Source organism: Diadema antillarum, unplaced genomic scaffold, assembly GCF_040938485.1.
Source record: "Diadema antillarum isolate AM-2024a unplaced genomic scaffold, OU_Dant_1.0 scf00000134, whole genome shotgun sequence".
NCBI lineage: Eukaryota > Metazoa > Echinodermata > Echinoidea > Diadematoida > Diadematidae > Diadema > Diadema antillarum.
In genome coordinates this window covers 3,534,963-3,557,775 of record NW_027271023.1, presented here as the reverse complement: position 1 = coordinate 3,557,775, position 22,813 = coordinate 3,534,963, and the positions used below count along the sequence as shown (strand labels likewise).

General features: G+C 37.4%; 1 protein-coding gene across 1 annotated transcript in view; it reads left to right on the top strand.

Moving 5' to 3' along the window:
- The window catches only part of LOC139720847 (macrophage mannose receptor 1-like), a 30,806-nt gene extending 24,584 nt beyond the window's left edge, over positions 1-6,222 (top strand). The window contains exons 25-29 of the mRNA XM_071632183.1: positions 664-731; positions 2,815-2,909; positions 3,497-3,739; positions 4,551-4,703; positions 6,104-6,222. Coding sequence (XP_071488284.1) covers positions 664-731; positions 2,815-2,909; positions 3,497-3,739; positions 4,551-4,703; positions 6,104-6,222 — 678 coding nt within the window. The remainder of the gene's footprint in view (positions 1-663; positions 732-2,814; positions 2,910-3,496; positions 3,740-4,550; positions 4,704-6,103) is intronic.
- Positions 6,223-22,813: the final 16,591 nt, after the last annotated feature.

The following is a 22,813-nucleotide window of genomic DNA, read 5'->3' as shown; positions in this document are numbered from 1 at the left end:
TGCGAAACATCCGTATGAAGTGTCTAATAAATGTATTGTATCATTATTGATATTGTTTTTTTCCTTCTTCTTCTTATTATTATTACTATTATCATTATCATTGTTATTATGATCATTATTGTATTATCATTATCATCATCATCAGTAATAGTAGTAGTAGTAGTAATAGTGGTTGAATTGGGCAGCTTGGCAAGAATTCATCCTAGCAAAATGAAGTGAAGTATAGAGTTCGAACGTTTTGGCCGAGGTCAAGATATATTTCCAAATAGTGTTCCACAAAGTGGTAGAAAGATTTTTCATAAGAACCCCAAATTTTATCCATGTACATGTGTATATATATATATATATATATATATATATATATATTGTCACTTATAGGCATAGTTTTCAGTATCGGAATGACCTTGAGATTTAGTTTCTCCTAGGCATTGAAAAACAGCTCCCATTTCAAAAGTTGAGACGCACACTATGTCGAACTTTTTTTGTCATACTTTGGAGCTGCGACAAGTTTAGATAGCGGTTCAAGAGAGGGAGACAGACAGACAGACAGACAGACAGACACACACACACACACACACACACACACACACGAACCGTTCGCCTCGCCTAATATTGTACCGTAACTCTTAAAATTCCTATCCTCTACATCTTTCACTTTAATAGGTTAAGACGAATGGGGTCACTGTGATGTGGCTTGGAATGTACGATCAAGAGACACATGGAGGATTTCAGTAAGTTACTTCTTGTTTAACCCTAAAAAGACTGGGCCCCCCCCCCCTTCGGCATTTCGCGCGATTACTCTGCAACACGCAATGCTCTCGCCGCGATGCTCTGTGACTTTTTTCTTTCGAGTTTCCCGCACATTTTGACACCAAATTTGTGACGCCCGGGGGTACGGTTCTGAAGTTACATAACTTTTTGTACATGCACGTGAGGCCGAAAATGGCTCAAAAATGTGATTTTGTGTACAAAGTCAATGCAAATTGAGTTTTTGTCACATGGTCCATATAATATGCTTAATTTTACTCTCAATGGCTAAAATTAACTTGTTTTAGGAGTATCATGCTTCAAAAAGTGTCTGCCACAAATTTTGTAAAAAAACAACAAAAACAAAAGGTCGAAAAAACAGAGAAATACATAAGAAATTCATGAAACAATAAAATAAGTAAGAAATTAATTTTGATACCGATTTTTTTTTCAAGTACATTTGCTAAGAATGCCACAAAGAATAAATACACCAGAAATGAGCACTTTTGGAGCTTTATTTACTGATTTAGATCAAAGAGTCTGATTTCTCGCATAAATTAGCATAATTAATCAAAATAAAATAAAAAAAAGGCAATTTTCGAAAATTTGAATATACCATCTTGTGGATTACATCGCACACTACCACTGTGCAAATTTCCGCGGCGATCGCGCGATCCACGACCGAGATCTTATGGGGGGCCCTTTAGCCCCCCCCCCCCCCCCGTCTTACCAAAATAGCCCAGTCTTTTTAGGGTTAAAGGGGATGACTAGTAACTGATTAATGGTAATCGGTGGGAATACTGGGGATGATAGTTCCAATTCTTGTGGGATTCATTTAAGAGTACATTATATATATATATATATATATATATATATAAATTATATATATATATATATATATATTCTTGAGTGAAAATTATTTGCTTCAGAACGGTCTCATATTCAGGTAATGTGCAAATGCCCCGTCACTCTACAGGCATGCTAACCTGGAAACATTAAACTGTACATTACTTGAATATAAGACCATTCTGAAGCAAACCATTTTCACACAACAATAGATATATAATGTACTCTTAAATGAATTCCACAAGGATTGGAACAATCATCCCCAGCATTCCCACTGATTCCCACTGATCAGTAGCCATCCCCTTTAAATTTTCAGCGGTTACCATGTTCGGCTTACCTTCAATCCAGTCACATGGCTTGAAATGTTCACTCATTATTCCATACCGTTAAGTGTGTTCCTTGCATAATCCTTCAAACGCACAATCTGATCCGCAAGATTTGGTTTACATGACTCAGCATTTCATTGTAATTCCATATAAATTATGGTTCTTGACGCAGATGTTAACAATGCTCCGCGTCATCATGTTGCCCGTGTACAGACGAAGGTCATAAAAGGAAGAAAAAAGCACGCAAAGCCGACTTTGGCGTTACTAAGTATATTCTTTTAAAATTTTCTAATTTTTAATTCTGGAATATTTTCTTGTAATGAAGTAGGGCAAAGTATATATAAATTTGAAGCTTAGCATCTAACAAATACATATCTGCATTATTTGCCAAAAACCAGAAATATATTTTCTGGACATTATAATGGCTTTTGTGATGACGAATAACAAGTAACTAGTTACTGAGAAGAGACAAACTAAAAAAAAAAAAAAAAATGATCAAATATGGAATGTAATGGCAAGCACATATTCCCGGATCGTGATTTCAGCGCCATCAGAAAGGTTAACTCTTAAAATGAGTATATATATATCTGAGAGTAGATTTAAGTATGAACAAAGATATCAATAACATTTATACCATGCGCCTAATTATAGACAACAGATTATCATGTCATGCATGTGTGTTTCTGTTTTATATAATTTTCTATGCTTTGTGTGTGGTATACATTAAAATGGATTCTTATCATTAATTCTAGTTCTAATTATATATTCAGTTTTAAAATTCACTTGTAATGTTGAGTTTATATTCATTTTTTACCATTTTCTAGCTATTCATCTTTTCTTTTTCTTTTTCCTCTTCTTCCTCTTCTTCTTTTTTGGCAATTTCCGTGAAAATTAGATGGACAGACGAATCACCTGCCAACTATTTCAAATGGGACGCCAACGAACCTGGTAACAGTGTGACGTCCTGCATTTCCATGGACTCTGAGACGGGTAAGCAGGAAAATAGTTATCTTATTTTTTTATTGAATAAGTATTCAGATATTTTTTTCACAAATATGTATACAACGTAACTCTCATAAAGTAGGTTGCAAATTAGCTTGCTAGAAATTTGCTAACCCAACCCTAACCATACCAATAACTTACACAGATATCTGGAACTAATCGGTTGAATAATGATTAGAGATTATCCAATCCAGATCTAATCCCTATCGTATGACCGTGGCCAATTTCTCTCGTACTTATGCACATATTACTACATACGAGTGGGCTTTTTAACGTTAAAGTAGATCAGGCATGGAGGAATTACTCAATGCTGACTATAAAGATTTAGCAAGTACAGTGCCTGCTATATGGACACATGAAGGCTAAAGTAACTTGGTTTAAATTTCGTTAATACCAAGTGAAATTATTAGTTGAGAGTAAATTACTTCCAATTTCCAATTTCCCCTCCACTCACATCCAAGAGGACCGAGCTGCTGATAGCAATTCATACATGTGGCGCTCAGCAAGTATATATTATTCTCCACATGTGTGTTCTTAAACATTTTGTTCTTGTTTTTTTCCGTTCTTTGTTACAGGTGGCTGGAAGCTAAAAGACTGCGGAGAGACAATGTCGTTCATGTGTAAAAAGAACCTTGGAGGAGGGTCGGTGACTCCTGCTCCGACCGAGCGCGCCGCCGGATACTGCCCGAAGGGGTGGGTGACGTGGGGCAACAAGTGCCTACAGGTCCAGGACCACTTGGACTCCTGGACTTCGGCTAGGAACCACTGTATGGTCCTTGGGGGAGACCTGGCCTCCATACGTGATGACAAAGAAGAAGGTATAGCATAATATGTTCCCAAAGAAAGAATATAGGTCTTGACAACTTGGTCGTGTTTAGAACGAGACCTATCGTTATATGGAAAGACAAGACCTCGTGCGTGTTCCCTAAATCTCCGGTAAAGAGGTTCGTACTTTCCGCGCCACGAAATCCAACCTCACGAATTTGAAGAAGGACCCCCTGGCTGTCTTTATGGGTATTTCAGAGATTTTGATCTGTCTTCCTCTTTGGACTCCTGAGAATTAAAAAAAAAAAGGTCTACAATGCCTGCAAATGCATTGAATAAGTAAAAAAAAAAATACAAGTACGTAGGCTTAATGAGATTGTAATTTTTGATTGGTTACTTAACACTTTGTACTTTATGCGCCACCGTGTAAACCCCCTGTATGCCACATTATTCTGGACCGCAACGGAGGTATGCTATGCGAAAGCATTCCGTTTTTCAAATCTATGTATCTTGACAAATGGTATAGAGTGGGGGTGGCGGAGGCGGGGGGTGGGGTGCGGTTAGACATTGCTCCAGCATCTGGAATGCTGTTAATGAAAGCAGATAGCGACAAAATTCTTTGATATTTCGTTTTGTCGATGGAGCAGCAATTGAAAGATATTACGGTCTACGCGTATTGCACACAGACGGTGTTAAGAAAAACGAAACGAGGAAAAAAATAATCATACCTACATGTATTACTGACATTTTTTATCGACTAAATGTAACTACTAGAAGGAGCAAAAGACCCATATTTACAAATATTTCTGTTTATGCTGGTTTCACCAATGTACCTTCCCTGCCCTTTTGGTTGATGTTGTAAAGCGCTCGCCGTGTCCCTCCTCGAAAACATCGCGGGACCCGTCTGGCTCGGCCTGAATGACCGTGACCACGAGGGCTTGTTCACGTGGTCTGACGGCTCGCCGGTCTTCCACACCAACTGGGCTACTAACGAGCCTAACAACTGGGGTGGCGTGAGTAAACCTTCATTCATACGTTCAAAATTAATTCACAAGCGCCTATTAATCGAGCCACAAAAAGATAGCCTTTTGAAACTTGGTCGCCACCGAGCCAACGCTAATATAGAGCCTTGTTTTAATATAAGAATACTTTCTTTCCCTCTATGGATTTTAGGAATATGCAGTAATGCGTTTGTATTTGGTGTGTGTATGCACATAGTTCCCCCCCTCCCCCGGTCTCACAGCACCAGTGATGATATCGGTCATCAGTTACTCTGTTTGAAGCTCCTTGTTCATACTCTTGCTCATGCAGTTGTGTGTGTAGTGTGTGTCGTGTGTGTTGTCGAGTGTGTGTTTGTGTGTTATAGATACAGCAGTACTATGCTTTGTGCCAACGTCCTCGAGGTAAGCATTGAACTTAAATGCTAGACTGCTTTATACCATCAGCATTGTATACGTCACAAACATTCAAACACCGCTTATGGGAAGTTATTAACACTTTACAGGCTGGCATAGTGGATAAGACTATCGACTTTTAATCTGATGACCGAGTTCGAATCCCGTCCAGTAGCCTACATACTTGGACAAGATGTTTTTTCCCACCATGTCCCTCTCGACCCAGGTGTATAAATGTGTACCTGGGAACGCTAGAGTGATAAAGGCAGGGCTCGTTGGCAGAGCAGTGGTAACACTGAAGAATCGACTACCCTGGATAAAGAAAACCGTATTATTTTAGGGATCACAGGTAATTGAAGGAATAAGTTAAAATAGATTTTCCTGAACGAAAACGGGATGAGTGTATGTTAGGTAGCCACGGATTAAACTGCAGAACTAAAAGACAATATAATACGACGAAACAGACAGACAGAAATTCAGATAATGTACAGTGAATATGAAGTATTCTGTCCTAAAAAGAAATCTCACTGGTGAATGCATCAGGCGATGAAAAACAAAAAACAAAAAAACAAGCGTCACCATGGGAACAACTTGTATGCTCACATTCCAATATACTTTATTGTCGTTTTTCCCCTTTTCCATATAAAGATTTTTTCCACATTCAAATTTTCCAACTCAGGTTTTCTTTAAGGCCTATACCGTATACTCGTATACTCAGATGAATAATCAGATCTCGTTCTCTTGTATTTTTTTCACGCTTTATGCGTCTTCATAGCATAGTATACAACATGTACAATGTACGTACTATGTTGACGCCGCAACACGTATTTGGTATGTCGCTGGTAATCGGGGAGCACTAACGCTGTGATGGATGATACACGATGGTATAATTTAATATTACGTGACTTATTCTTTTTTCTTTCTTAACAAGGTTAGATATGGCGCCTTAAATATCATAATCAATATCATTGAATATCAACGTAGTTTTGATATTTTGTATCCCCTGCTGATTATACCACTCAGATCCTGATGGCACTCCCGTGGCACCAACGTTGTCACTGTGCCAAAGTTACTATCACTATGGCAACTCGTGCTTTAAACTCCACAACGGATCGTACACACGGGATGAAGCTGAGGCGTGAGTCCCTTTCCTTCATCTCTCCTACTCCTTTTTCCTCTCAATTCCCCCCTCCGGGCTCCTCTTACGCTCTCTCTCTCCATGTCTTTCCTCTTTTAATTATCATTCAAATGTTGTTTTCCCTATAATTGATATGTGTGTCATGAAAAAGTTTCTGCTATGTCTTTTCTATTTTTTTTATTTCTAAATTTTAAAATTTCTTTCAAATTATGCTACTCCTCTGAACGAAATTATATTTCAAGACTTCGCTTTGTTTTAGCGTTTTGCATAACAAACTTGCCTCTTTTATTGAAAGTTAACCAGAAGGTTTGTTTTTCCCCGTCAACTGTCTCGTTGTTTTTTTTTTTTAAGACAAAAAAAAGTATTGCAAAGCTATCGAGTTTCGTGCTCTGTTTCTGACAGGTTATGATATAACATAATTTCTAATATTAAACATAACTCTGCTCTAGAAGGCATTGCACAAAATGTCAGCTGCACTTTTACCAGACAAGTTTGGGGTCTTTTTCCTGCAAAAATTAACCCTAGGTAGTCATCGCATCGGCAACCGCATTTTACTCCGTGTCGTATGGTGGAGAAAAAGTAGATGATAAATATTCAAATTTATTTTATTTGCGTGAAAACAGAAAGAAAAAAATTCACCAGATTGCTAGAGTAGAAATATATTTAAACTTCTGGAAAAGTGTTACCAACAATTAGATAATCTGTTGCAAATCCTGCCCATTTTGATAGACTATGCGTATCGGATGGGCTTGACAGCACACTTGCTTCAATAAACTCCGTCTATGAGCACGAAAATATTCTCCTCATGATGGCTTCTGAAGGTATCACCTCCCCCATGTACATTGGGCTCACCTTCGTAAGTATTCAATCATTTCTATAAATTCGTATTCCTCTGCTTCTTTGTCGCTGAAAAGGGTGGGGTTGGGACATACCCCCCCCCCCGCCTTCAACACACAACATACATACACACACACTCACACATTTATACTTTGAAAATGGAAAAATATGTATTTATATGTATATTTTCTATTTACAGTTAAAAAGTAAGCTCAATGTGATACATACTTTCAAACATGAAAGGCACAAAACATATCTGAAAGCAAATTATCATTATTATTCTGAAATATTGCAGCTTGTACAATAATAATGAAACACTCATTAGCTTCCAAGGTTCCACTTTAGATCCTTCGCCCTTCAACAGACGTACACACATAGATCCACTTAATAAAATGAAAGTCCTCCTGTCAATTATATTCCAAACTGTCGACTAGGATTGATCGATTTTATTTCAGGGCTTCATTTTTAACAGAAAAATGTAACCCAAAGTCTATCGAAGAAAGTATTTCTCGAGTATTGTTTGGACCTTGCATCAGAAGTGATTGATGAAATATATATTTTTTCTCTATGGAAAAAAATAAAGATAATGTTTACAGTGAAATGTTATTATTTTCATTGTAAATGACAGAGTTTGCCATCTAGTTTTTAGTTTGTTTGTTTGTTTGTTTTACTGGTATTCTTCACGAATTAACAATGTAAATATCCGGTAGTTAAGTTTTGCTGTTACGACTTTTGTCATTTGTAGCAGTGGTATGAAAAAACAACAAACAAACAAACGCCATGTTATACAGAATAACAAGAAACAACTTCATGGAAACAAGTTTCTTTTATCCATGAGTGACAGCTACTAATGCAGTCTATCAACCATTGTAAATCTTCAGAAGATACAGTGGCATGGCTTGAAAACGAGACCAACCTACCTTTTGATGTACCACAAACAAGTGAATTAGTAAAACGAATGTATCTCACATTAGTAAATGCATAAGTATATTATGTAGGTATTCGTGAAAGTGTGAGGACCAACGATACTGCGAAAAAAAACCACGTGATAGATAATCTTTAGGTCTATAATAGTAGTACGTATGCTTTCAGAGGCATAGATTGTCATGGTTGTAGTCTTATTTGATGAAAATCGGTTTTTGAATAGCTGAGATATCCAAAATAAAGTAAAACAACATGGTCTTAATAAACGTAGGACCCACCTTTTATTGGACGTCTTTGTTTTGGGATATCTCAGCCTTTTCAAAACCAATTTTAATCAAATAAACTTTTGATTCCTTTTATATTTGTATGCTCATTAATATTTCATAATTAATGGTTTCTAATCAACATGCAGAAAGATAAAACCTGAATCCCCATCTCAAGCAAAACTGTATCATCCCTTTAATAGTTAATGGTTGGACGATTATTGGAATTGCATTGTGTGTTTTTCATGTTTTGAAGTTTGATGTGGGCCATGGCGTTAAGGGGTTGGGATCAGGAGTTAAGTGATATTTTTTTTTTTTTTTTACTTTTGAATGATTGTTAAATGTTTCTTAGGGGCAACGTGTGTGGGTTTGCATGCCTACGGGCAATAGTACATGTATTTACTTTTGTGTGCCCTGACCCCTTGTAGCCTCCATTCATTTCATTTTCATTTTGTGTAACGTATACGGTGCAGTGTATCCTTTGTAATGTTAATTCTGGTTTTTGTTTCATGTTTGTAATGTTTATGATTTGTATCCTATATTCTTTACCTGGTCGAATAAATACTACTACTACTACTACTACTACTAAAAATGATGATGATGATAATAATAATAATAATAAAAAATTATAATAATATTAATAATAATTGTAATAATAATAATAATTATAATAATAATAATGAAAATAATAATAATAATAATAATAATTATTATTATTATTATTATTATTATTATTATTATTATAATTACAATGATAATAATAATGATAAGAATAATAATAATACAGATCCATACTTCCCTGATCGCACACTGAATGCAGGCTGATCATAGATTTAGCTGGGATGACGGTTGGCCTGTGTCCTACACTAACTGGGGCCACGGCGAGCCAAGCTTGGGCCCGCTCGAGACCTGCACCATTCTGGACCCTGCCACCGACCGCTGGAGCGATGTCATGTGCAACGAAACGCACGGTGCCGTCTGCAAGTTCACGTTCGGTAATGATCAAGACCTTGAACATGTTGAAGTTTTTGCAACTGCGAGGTTGAGAAAAAACAAAGAGGTTCAAGAGATTGGTGTTACAATAACTGTCTTATTCCCTTTGAACCCATATTCGATGCCGCAACTAAATATAATGATAACAAAAATACATAGATAAATGAATGAAATATCTGAAGTATATATCAAACTGGATCTGCCTCACGTACCGGCCATGCACGTAAAGATAATATTCATGTCTCATTGCATAATGACAAGCCACTCTCTAAGGAAAATAATTACCTGTAATAGTATGTCTTTATGACGGTGATTACCCTGTACGTTCCGTCATCACTACTTGCAAAAAAATGAGCAGTAGGTCTATCTATAATTGTAAGGACAATGCTTTGGGATGCTAATGAGATGTGTTCAAATTCATGAATTTCTTCCGTCGAGATGTTTTCTTTGCAACTGATTGACAAATTGCCCTACATCGACGTAAATAACCACTGAATTGATCAGTGTTTTAGTAGTAGCCATGGTAAAAAATCATAATGAGATGTGCTTGTAGAAATTGCGCAAATATTGATGAAACAGAGATCAAAATTGCTCGACTATGAATGTCCGGGCACTAATCTGACATATATCACTAAGTGGGAAAGGGATAAAGTAGGTTTTACTGGAGGGTTCAGTTTCAAAAACTTTTACAACATATATGGAGTTCTGACTTTTGCCGCTACATCTGGACAGGAGTAACTTTTGTTCCATTTTCCCGATGTTATATTAGAGCTAAAAACAAAATCTTCAGATTGCTCAGACAGATGGCGGCTATACAGCGAACATCACAGGCACAAATGCACTTTCTTTGCGTATCAATAGCAAACTCAGCTGACAGCTGTTTGAATGGTAACAGCCAGTTGATTGGCTAATTCGTATTGATTACACCTGTTTCTCCATAACAAGTTCGTCTCAAACAGATGATCGTTATAAACAATGACTTCGGAATGCGCACCTGCTTGAAATCTCTACAAGAGACATGACAAGTGAAGGTGATAGGCGAATTCCGGGAGAGGTTGAGGCAGTCAGTAAACGATTGATTTTTATACAAATAGTGAATGGTCACGAGTGCAATGGTATGAAATCTTGCACGAGTAAAGACCATACACTATTTGTTTTATACAACGTCCAAGTACTTAAGAAGATCTTTTTGGTTGGAGGATCAGGATTGTTGGGTAGGTCTAAGTAGGCCTAGAAGTCTATGTATGTATGAAAAATATAGCCATACTTACATGTGGATCCACTTCGATTCTCTTTCTGGCTGGCTTGTGCAATCAGTGAAGATACAGGTCGCTCATACACATACACTAGCACTACGTAGGCCTACAGACGCGCATGCATGACCGCACACGTACACTGCGCTCGCTGCATGCGATCCTCAATAATATGCAACACACAGTACATGCAGTACCGTACAATTTCTCGAACTGTGGAATAGAACGAAAAAATAGAACCAAGTTGCACGCAAAAATAGAACCAAAATTGCACGGCGCGTTGAATGGAGTACTTATTGAATATCACGTCACGAACAATCCCAATCAAATTAAGGATCTACTTGGACGTTGTATAATGAGAGCTGATGACCGAAGAACAAAAGCTAAAGTTTGGTTTGGAATGAAAATAGGCTACAAATAATCGAAGTCTGCCACAGATTTTGAATAAATGAAATAACTCGGCATATTAATGCAGATAAGCTCAATAATTTATGCAGTTTAGTTTCACACGATCTCCGTGTTCTATTAGGATATCATCCATATAAATATTTCCTCTCAAAATAGCAGTCATGATGTCAAATTTGAAAGCAAACTGCTTGTGAGATTTGGCAGTGACAATGGCTTCCATTCATGTATTCCAATAATTACTTCAGATCTCGTCATTTTAATCTAGACGAATTTTTCCTTGGTGTTAAGGATGATATAACAGTTTGCAGCTGGCATGTTTGTCCATGTTTTGGGTTTTTTTTTTCTTCAGTTATTGTTTTGTTTGTTTGTTTGTTTTACTGGCTAACTATTCTCTTCCAAAAACTCTCTTGAAGCATTGCATATATGAACTCAATTTTCGAAGCAATTCATTATAATACTTGTGTTATCGTCCATTTTCTTACTCCAGTCACCTTGTCTATTAGTTGTATCAGTGCAGATGTATAGAACAGCGGGATATGAATTGTCTTCCGACGTGAAATTTTTCATTGCTGTTCTTGAGTTTAGCGTTCAGGTAGCAGATACGTGAAACACGAGGTTTCTTTATGTCAAAGTAACCGTTGTTTCATTGGTATCTGTGGAATCACACCATCCCCCAACACACACACACACACACACACACACACACACACACACACATACACACAAAGTAAAATCAATCTCTGCATGTTATCTACAAAACTTACAAATCTGGGGAACATGGAGGAAGCCATATTCCGAATTCTGCAGGGCACTTCTATTGTCATTTTCTATACATTATGATGGCAAACAATGTCACGATTTGTTTGCCAAACAGACACTAGACCAGTGCAGCCAACTGTATCTCCGGAGGACTGTCCCAGCGAAGAATGGGTGCCGTTCGGAGGCGCGTGCTACCGGGGTTTCTTCAACGACGATCAATGGGTTCGCTGGGCGGGGGCCGAGTATGCCTGCCCCACCTACGACTCACACATGGTCAGTCTCCATAGCGACGAGGAAGTCGATTTCGTCCTCTCTCTGATCCCAGATGGCATCTACAGCATCTGGATCGGCCTCAACCGCATCGAAGGCATGGGTGAGGGGAATTGCCGAAGAATCATTGGGCCGGATGCATAAAAGCTAGCAATTGCTTGTGCTAGCCTTTTACTTGAATCCGTATGCATAAACACAAGCAATTTATTGCGAATAAAACCTTTTGCTAGCAAGTAGAAGCAACTGCTTGCTGCCCGAAAGCAATTGCTTCGAGACCAAGCCTTTGCTTAAAAACGTATGCATAAAACATACCTTTTGCTTGTTCTTGCTAGCAATTGCTTACGATTTTCCGAGCTCTGTAAAATGAGCTTGAGCTTCTGCTTAACTTGGACGTTCCCTTTAAAGTATCATTTTCATATTCATAAAAGAAAGCAAAGCTTGTGCAGGACTTGTATAAATCTACAAGAAGTAACTCTTACGTAGTGTAAGAAAATTTTTCGTTTCAACAACATGAATGCCCAGTGGTTAGCACGCAAAATATGATGAGAAACAGGTAGGATGTCTGACTTCGGTGGGGAGCAAGGAGACCTCTCTCCACGTGCGACCTGGCAGATCCGGGCTAGCGTAAGCAGTGATGGGAATTACCCAGTACGTGTGTCTGTATAGATGTGTGTGTGCGTCTGTGTGTGTGCATTTATGAGTGTCATTTCGTCGAGCTCCTTTGCTATGTCAGGAAATGTTTCCGCATACACACGCACTTTCAAATACATGCTGTCACACCCGCCTTAGGCGTGAAGTCCCTTTTGTTGAAAACGCAAGCAATTGCTTGTGCGGGACAAGCAAAAGGTATAAGCACAAGCAAATATGCATATGGATTTAAGCAATTTCTTGAGCTAGATCTTTTGCTACACGATCTTGTGCTTTTGCTAGAAGCAATTGCTAGTCAGTTTTATGCATTCGGCCCATTGTCATATACTCCGTTTATTCGTTCTACGCAGAAGCCTTATTTCTGTTTCAAACAATATTATGGTACAATTCACATAAAATCATATAGTTGCACACGCATATCAGTATGAAATGTGTTTATTTCTTGATACCAATGCGGAAACAAGTATATCTTGCATAGTGTAATGGAGTTTTCATATTTTATTTCTCGTAAGGAAGGTTTCTTGAGAGCATACGGTATAGGCCTATTATGTAAACGCCTATACTATATAAATGTCCATTTGGTTCGTACCATGGGCGATCGATTTGATTTGATTTGATTTGATTTTGTTTTTATTCTTTAACGTTACTGCACCCTCACACCATGTCCAGGTCGGCCTCAATAAAATAAGTAGATTGACATGGCCTAATTTCTCATATTACTCCATAATAATATTCAAGGCAGTTGGAGCATAGTGAAGAATTGCACTTTAAGTACAACATGATTCATCAGTGTCAAATCTTCCCTCCCACCAAAAACAAACAACAACAAAACAAACAACAACAAAACAAACAAACAAACAAACAAACAAACAAAATGACAGCATTTGAATGGGAGGACAACAGCCCATTTGAGTACATCATGTGGGCCCCCGGTGAGCCCAGCGGTACCGGCGGGGACAGCCAGGAGGAGGAATGCACCCAGATGTACACCAGAGGGGACAGTGCAGGCCAGTGGAATGATCTCAACTGCTACGAGAAACTTCCCTATGTTTGCAAGTACACAGGTATTTTTCTCTTTTTTTTAATGATTGTCCACTTTGATTACACAATTATTGATTTATTGTGCAATTTACAAAAACGATATTAAGCGGATGAAAGATTAACAATCTAATTCCCTTTGAACATATATGTACAAACTGGATCTGCCACACAGATTGGAAGACAATTGATTCATGTCTCATTATAATTATAACGACGAGCCTTTCTCTAAAGAATGTATTAAGTCTTAATTGTGGTAATTACTTTTTGCCATCCCTATTCACAAAAGATGAGCCGTAATTTATACATGATGGCAAAGACTCACGGGAAGTTTTACGATACGCGAAAAGAGATCGCGCGAGTATTTATGAAATGAAGAATCAAAATAACTCGAATTAAAATGTCGGGGCACTAATCTGACACACCGATCTTAAAAGGATTATATAATGGAAGATTATACCATATCAGTGTCATTAGTTGAAAGTACGTCCTAATCGAAACGGTGATAAGATTGGATGTCAATGAGGACACAGCTTCAAACACTTTCCCAAATATTTTACCAAAATACAGCTCTGGTTTACCCTTTGGCACATAATGATTATTTCTTGAGGGATTGACTGTTGTTTTTATATTTTTTTATCGTCAGGTGAAATATAAGTTTTATCAAGAACATAATCAGAATAGCTTGTAACGTGCGTTTCGTGTGTTATGTCAAATCATATTCGCACTGCCTGTTGTCTATGATATTACAACACTCAACCACTGATTATGTCCAACTGACATGACTGACTGGTAAAATTATGACGCGTCCAGGTGGCGTAAATAAAGTGATACCCGTCTGACAACAGGCAAATAGAACAGTAAGGTTGATGACTATATTTTATACATTGCAGACTACATTATGCCAGATCAGATGACATCACTTTCTAGTCAGAATTATTACATTTTTAAATAGCTAATTATAATGTTAACATGAGGTAGATATAATATTATACCGTTTCTGTAATCTATTGTAAAATCTATGGATGCTTCTTTTCCTACAGTCTAGTAACGAAATAGTTCATTCTTCTGCCCCCTCCCTAAAATTCCGTAGGCAGGATCTCACTATTGAAGTGGTTGCTATGTCGGGGAAGCTCTGTAGTCGGTGATAGCAAATTTTGTGAACAAAGCATGCATACAATCAGAATACATTAAAGAACCGATCTATTGTACGACAAGATTACATCTAGATCATCACAACCAACGTTGGAGGCAGCAGAGCCAACTTCTCTGCCTTTAAAATGTAATCGACAGTCAATCCATCCAGAGTGTCCACTGCAACATTGCCACGCACCGTCGAAGAAACGTTCATGTGTGTAGATGGTGGGCTATACAGGTGCAGTCCACAAGTATGACATCTCTTCCTCTGGATTATCTTGGTCATTGTCATCAATTTCCATTTTTTGCACAGTCTATGGTCTTCGCCCTGGAACTACTCCAGATGGAAGGGATAACCCAGGTTAGTTCAATTTTATTTTCATTTTGTATGTGACGGTGGAATACACGATTAAGGAGTGTGGTAATTCACATGCAGTCGTCAGAAAATAGACAGCCTACCTAAAAAAAATAAAGAATACAACTTACTTAAAACAATCGTTGGAATAATATTGTAAATCATTCACATTCTTAAGCATCTTCATTTGTTCATTTCATTCAGTATTTTTCTGTTATCAATCTCAAGTTTACCTTTGGAAAAGCTTTCAGATCATAAGCACATGAGTTTTTCGTTCATCGTCTACATGTTTTTCTGAAATATTCTGAACAGCAAACTTAACAGAAATAGAAACATCGCTTTAGCAGTAATATGTCCAAGAGCATTTTGCGTACTATTATCAACCGCTAATTGGTAAACTCCACGCCAAAGGGCACAGTTTCTACACTGAACTCTTAAACATTCCTAGTTGTACGATTGCATTGTCATGTAAATTCCTCTGTTGCTATGAAACCTTTTTTTTTTTTTTGAAGTGTCAGCATTATAATAACAATGATATTCTTTGTAAATGACGTTGTACAGGCGCTGATATCAACATTGGTTTGGTTGTCGGTGCCACCTTGGGCGGAGTTGTGTTCCTCGTGGTTCTGGTTATCCTCCTCGCCTTGCTGAAGCGACAGAAGCGAATGGTGGCATACTTTCGCTCCGTGGCCGGCCTCGAGGTCGCGCCAGAGGAACTCTTCAACGAAGACGAAGGACGACGGGGCGATATCGACGACGACGAGTCCGCCCGCGAGAACTTCGGGCGCAACGATAGTCAGAGATCGTTTGATGACGCCATGTTGTCGATTAATTGATCTGAAAATTAGAAACGAATAGGAGGATGCGAGACTACAGCGGATCTACGCTGTCACAGTGCGTCAGGTGCCTCTGTACTACGCGTCCTTAATACATGGCATTCATTACTTTGCTATGGTATGTCACCACGTTGAATAATAGTGCTCTCTTTGGATGAGTGTGTCATACTATAAAGTAAGTGCTGATCCAGAGTCCTTCACGCACGCGTTTGATGTTTGATGACTTAATCGTCCAACGCATGCGATTCATGTCAAGACAAATACAAATTGTATATTATAGATTGATAATTTTAATGAAGTAACATATGATATTGCATTTGACTTGAAATTTTATGCAACGTTAGTCCACTGTGTTAAGCTTGGGGATGATATGCCATTGTTCATAAACATGTAAGCGTACTGTCATATACATTTTGCTGACTTCTTTCCACAGATTCATTTTCATGTGTATTTCATTACGCTGCAATAACGATTAAGATTAGCGGCGTATAGCGAAGGTAATCCTGCTTCTGTCAGTACTTTCAGTATATTAATAGGTTTATACATGTGCGTTTGCCGTCCTTATAATCTCTTTTTGTAAAATATAATGGAAATTCCAAGAATATGGTAATTTATAGATTCTCTCGGCTAACAGGCACCTATAAACTGACTTCAGATCAATCATTTTGTCTGATGCAAAAGTAGTCAAGCCATCACAATTATCGTTGCGTCTAATACAGGGATGAGTTACTGTACAACATCACTCATTAACTTTCGTCATGTCTGTTCTTTACATTCTTGAATTTGTCAACTACTTACTACTCTCTTTCAACCAACGATGAATATTACTTCACGCATTTATTCTTTGGTACATAATTATGTCAAGACAGGGACAAATTTTATACAATATTTTATGTTTGTATTCAATTAACACCTTTTTTTTTTATCATCGAAGACCTTGTCTGTCCAGGCGTGAGAGAAATCAAAGTGCACCCGTATCTTATTATTTTCAAAGTTAATATCTTAGCCTATGATGAAAAGCTCATATGTGTGTACAGGCCCGTAGCCAGGATTTTTCAAGGGGGGGGGGGGGGGGGGGGGGGGGTGCGGTCACTAAAAAAAACGGACCTTCGGTACCAATACCAATGATGACACACACACACACACACACACACACACACACAATTATATATATATATATATATATATATATATATATTCTTTGGACGACCGAACTACAAAAGTTGTACACGTGTATAAGAATTTGCGCGCGAAGCGCGCCGCAAATTGTGAATTTTGACTGTTTTAATGACGTTTTAAAGTCTCGAGGAAATTTGTATTTTTGTCTGTTGCATGCAATCGCGTTACGGTATTTCATCTAGGAAATAGTAAAAACTCATTTTGCCAGGAAGTTGCAAAGTTTAATAATTAATTAATTAACACAATTATTGTGTTCGAGACTCTGCGCGCGTAGCGCGCCGCAAAATTGAGAATAGTGATTTTCCTGGTGTTGTTTTAAGTTTTATTTTTTCTATTGTATACCCGCGTTAGCAGGCCTGAAGCCAGGATTTTTAAAGGAAGGGGGGATTGCGTTAATTAACAAAACGGTCCTTTGATACTGTCCCGAAAGGGGTAGCGACAATTAAAAGGTGGACACCATGCTCATACATGGACTTTCAAAATGGCCCCTAAACGAGTAATGATCATTATGATTTTTTCGGGCCTTGAAAACAAGTATTCCTTAAATGTTTCATGCACCCTAAAGAAGTACTTCATCATGATTGAACAATATACCATTTTCCCAAATTTCGGCCTTTTTGATACCCTTTGATTATATACGCTCGTACATCACACTTTCCATCTAATCCGTGAGAAAAAACGACCCTATTACGCGTTTTCTTTAGCGAGTATGGTCACGGTGTCCACCTTTCAGTTGGAGTTTTCCTTCCCATTGGATGCTGTTTGGAAGATGAAACATTCACTTTACTATACAGTATATCAGCCGTTGGTATGCGAGTTTGTCAAAAACGAAAATAAATAAGAACATTTGTAAAACAAAATGAATTGTAAATGTGAACCATTTATATTTTGCCTCCTTGTGGTAGGATATTTCCAGCATTTCCGAACTTTCAAATAATCATTTTAGATTTAATAATATTAAAGGTAGTAGATCCGATTCGCAAACATCTCCAATATCAGTCAAATGTCATATTAACCATCATGCTGAGAAGGTTTTCTTTGTGAAATTTGGAGGTCAGTGAAATTCAAAAATTAAACATCCGTTAGCCATTGGAAGAAGTTGAGTGCAAATTCAGACCTCAGGCTTAGTGCTCAGATGTTTTCCTACTTGATTTGATCTGTCTTACTGTGCACACTAAGATACATACTGGAATGGTTATTTCTTATTTATCAAATTATAGTAGCATATTTGGTTACTAGCTGTCTCTAGGCATTTTCGAATTTGGGCTGCAAAGAGATCCACTACCTTTAAGTTAGAAGAGAGATAAGTAAATAATGATAAAATAAACAAACAAAAAAGAATGAGTTTCTTTTGTAATACTATCTGACAAACTTTTTACTTTACCATTTTACTTCATAGCTCAGCACTTTCCATTCTCTCTCATACCCTCTTACCCATTACATTTAAATGAAATACAACTAAAATGAGTTTGCGTGCCTGCATAATACTTTTTGAAAATTATAAGTGAAAATGTTCTTAGGTTTTGGCTCACTTTAAAATGAGAACCAATAGAACTGTCACAACATGAGAAAATGTATAAGTAATAATCAACACTACATTTCCGAATTTGGCCTGCAAAGAAATCCGCTACCTGTAAGTTAGAAAAGAGATTAGTAAATAATGATAAAATAAACAACAAAAAAGAATGAGTTTCTACCGCCGTATCCAGAACAGAGCCTGAAACGGTGCAGGCTCAAGAAATCGTTTGTACTATAATACGTCTTGAAGTACTGTGTGATACTGTTGACTCAGACTTCTACAAATCTGTAAGTGAGAATTGTAATCCAATCCGACTCATTACCTGAGATATTTATGAAAATATATCAATAAAGAATGTAAATTAAATAACGATGCGTCACAATGCAGTCTAACGCTCTCACAATGCTATCATACATAGGGTTTTTCACTGACTGTTTTTACTCCGGAGCTCTTGCAATATTCAGGCTTTTGTAATACTATCTGACAAACTTTTTACTTTACCATTTTACTTCATAGCTCAGCACTTTCCATTCTCTCTCATACCCTCTTACCCATTACATTTAAATGAAATACAACTAAAATGAGTTTGCGTGCCTGCATAATACTCTTTGGAAATTATAAGTGAGAATGTTCTTAGGTTTTGGCTCACTTTAAAATGAGAACCAATAGAACTGTCACAACATGAGAAAATGTATAAGTAATAATCAACAGTACATTTCCGAATTTGGCCTGCAAAGAAATCTGCTACCTGTAAGTTAGAAAAGAGATAATTGGACATTGTTCTCTTCAAGAGCATTGTACTTAGCAATGCATGAAACCAGTGATGCAAATGAGGTATCGTTGGAAAAAGAGTTGTTCTTTATTATTAATATACTTATAAATCTCTATCATTTATGACTTATGGATACTTACTCTCTAAAAATGGATTACCTTTATTTTGATACGCACTGTATGTTGTTCTTCAATTTTTACTAGGTACCATTTTTCAAAGTTTTAACCCCTGGGCCCAAGGTGACCTTGAGTAAAAAGTGGTATAACTAACCCGCCCTTCCACTACACTCAACAGCATGCAACACCAGAAATCGCTCCCTTCGCGCACATGAAATGCGCCTTTGTTCATTTTCGCACAGGCGTGACGGTCGGGTGAATTCTTTTGTTGGAACCGTAAGCAAATGCCAGCTGAAGGCGAGTAGGCAAGTGTGTTTAAAAGCATTAGATTATGCACGGAGATCGTACAGTTACTTGATAGATGATCTTTTCTCGAATGTTGGTACTAGCAAAAGGGCTAGAAAAAGCAGCTATTATAATTCGTTAGGCATGCATAATGGCCCAATGAGTGTTACAAGAGAACTGGTTTTCGATTTATAGTAATTTCGAGGAAATTTCTTTAATTTTTATCATATATGTAAACTTGAGGCTATTAGATTTTCATCCACTTACCTCTGTTCCTGTGAAAAAATGCAAGTGTCAACCTCAATGTCATCCACGAATCGCACGTACTCGGGCGGCCAGTGGAAAAAAAAAAAAAAAACACCGGTCACACGCGCCAAGGGCCATGGCATGCAGTGCCAATATAATAATAGCTCGCACAAATTGATACATAACATTTGTGTTTGTGTGCATGGGGACGATCCGATGGTTCATACAACAAAAGGGTTTCGTACAATTATTTTTAACATTGTTAAACGTACTCTTCCACATTTACGTAGCATATAATGTGTCTTTATATTTATTTGGATTGTTATCTTGAGAATTGCTAAAAACCGTTATTATGAAAAAGTGGACCTTTCAGAATTTGGGGCCGTGCGTACGCACCCGACGCACCCCCCCCCCCCCCCCCTCCCTGGCTACGGGCCTGGTGTATTATAATGCATGATTTGCAGGATTTATAATAACCGTGACGGTTGGAATTGTACCTCTCGACCAGTTTTACAGAGTCCCCATACAACTCTAGACATGTATTAGATAAGGCCTTCCGTGACCATTGTTTGTATAAGTAACTTAAAAAAAATCTGTAATCTTTCAATCATTGTTGTTCACTCTTCCTCCGTTTCGTATTCGAAATGCACTGTGCACCTCATCCATTAATTAACTCGAGATAGCGCTAACGAATCGTTAGGTGTGTATCGGTAGGTGTGGTTAGGTGTGGTGGATTATACTACGGTACATTACAGAGATGTGTGAACGTTGTCATTATTGTTGCGTTATTTCTATAAAAGTTATTCATATAGTCTACATACCGCAAACTTAGTCGGAATAACTGAAGATTGAAAGTGTGCAAACGTCATGAATCATTCATTATGTTCATCACAGTTGATTGATTTCACAAAGGGTGCAAGGTGTAATACCGAAAATAAAATGACATCAGTACTATTACAGCCTTATTGATATACTGACCAAAAAGAATAGATTGATTCTTTGTGTGTTGCCTTTATACACCGCCTTCAATGTACCGTATGTCCCCCCCCCCAAAAAAAAAAATAAATAAATAAATAAATAAACAAATGAAAAAATACAACGGGACCTTCCGCAATGATAACTTAAAAATAGTGAATCAATCCAAATACAATTTCACGGTATGAAACTATAACTCATTGCCCACATCTTACAGAAATTCCCATTCGATTTGATTCAGTGGTTAAAGAGAAATGAGGAATTTTGTAGAGCATGTCAGGAATCTCTTCCCTCCATGTTCTGTCCATTGTGTTAAGAGTCCAAGAGCATCCAAGTGCTAAACTTGGAAGAACCAGACTCATGACATGTTTCACCACAAGCCACATTTCTCTGTGACCGCATAACCAAATTGAATGAGGTTTTCTGCAAAATAGAGCTAAGATGTTATATTTTAAAACCCTGAAGTAGCATTTAGACAGTGTAATCATATTTGGAGTTTCAATGCGAAAATCCGATTGTATTTTTTTTTTTTAATGGGGGGGGGGACATACTGTAGTGAGTTAACTTTCACTCGTTAGTAAATTTGACTGAAATGAGCAGACTGAGATCAAACAAACACGCAGTACAGTATTTATTTCAATCGGACATGAAGCGCGAAAGCTTATACAATATTGCAAATCATGTAAAGAGTCTTTAATAATCATAAGTGATGAAGAGGTTATTGTACGCAGGGCAGTTTGAGACTTAATAGACTACGGCGTCATTATCTCATGTAATTTCCCATTAAGAATTATGGATTGTGACAAGTATCACTGTTTTTGTTTTAAAAAATGTCAAGTCTCAATTTCAATTCACTCTTTTTTGGGAGAGGAGGATCCTCTGTGTCGTTTTCCTCTGCTCTATCCGTCGTCCATTACGCGTACTTTTTCTCCGATGATTTTATTTATTTCGATTTCAGTTATTGCTCTACATTCCACTTGAACGATGATTATGTGCAAAATAAATATACGAAACGTATCTCCTGTCAAGGAATACACCTGAATATTGCACCTAAATGTTTAGATGAACAAAATACAATTACGCACATGATATATCATATATGCAAAATACAATGTAAATAATTCAAATATTATATCTCCCGTGACTGAAATCTTTTATTGTAAAAAACAAACAAACAAAAACAAACAACATCATTCATATTTAACGGAGAAATCGTATTGGGAACATTTACCATGTATGATTTCACAGCCCAGTGTTCATGCGTGACTTCCACTCTCCAACATGAAATATAAAACTAATTTGTACACACTGGTGGGTGTAAATTTAGAGCATTTCAGCATCCCGTGTTTGTCATCGGCGGCCAAGTAAAAGTTATCATGTAGTTACTAGCCTAATAGGCAGTTTTACCTTGTTTATGAATAATGCTATTAGTAACTTAAAGGGGCTGTACAGTACTGGTTGAGGTGGGGATTCATGTTTTTTACATTCGAAAGTGAGATAATGAGAAACCTCTTATGAAATATAATGAAAGAGCATGTAATTTTAAGAAGGATTCAACGTTTATTTGATGAAAATTGGCTTTCAAATGGCTGAGATATCTAAAAAAGTGATAATAACAAAAGACTGCATGCCACGCCTTTTATTAGGATCTCTTTGTTTCACCTTGTTTTTTGGATATCTCAGCCATTTCAAAACCGATTTTCATCAAATAAACTTTTGATACCCCTTAGAATTGCATGCTCTTTGACATCTCATAGAGTGGTTTCTGAATATCTCGCAAAA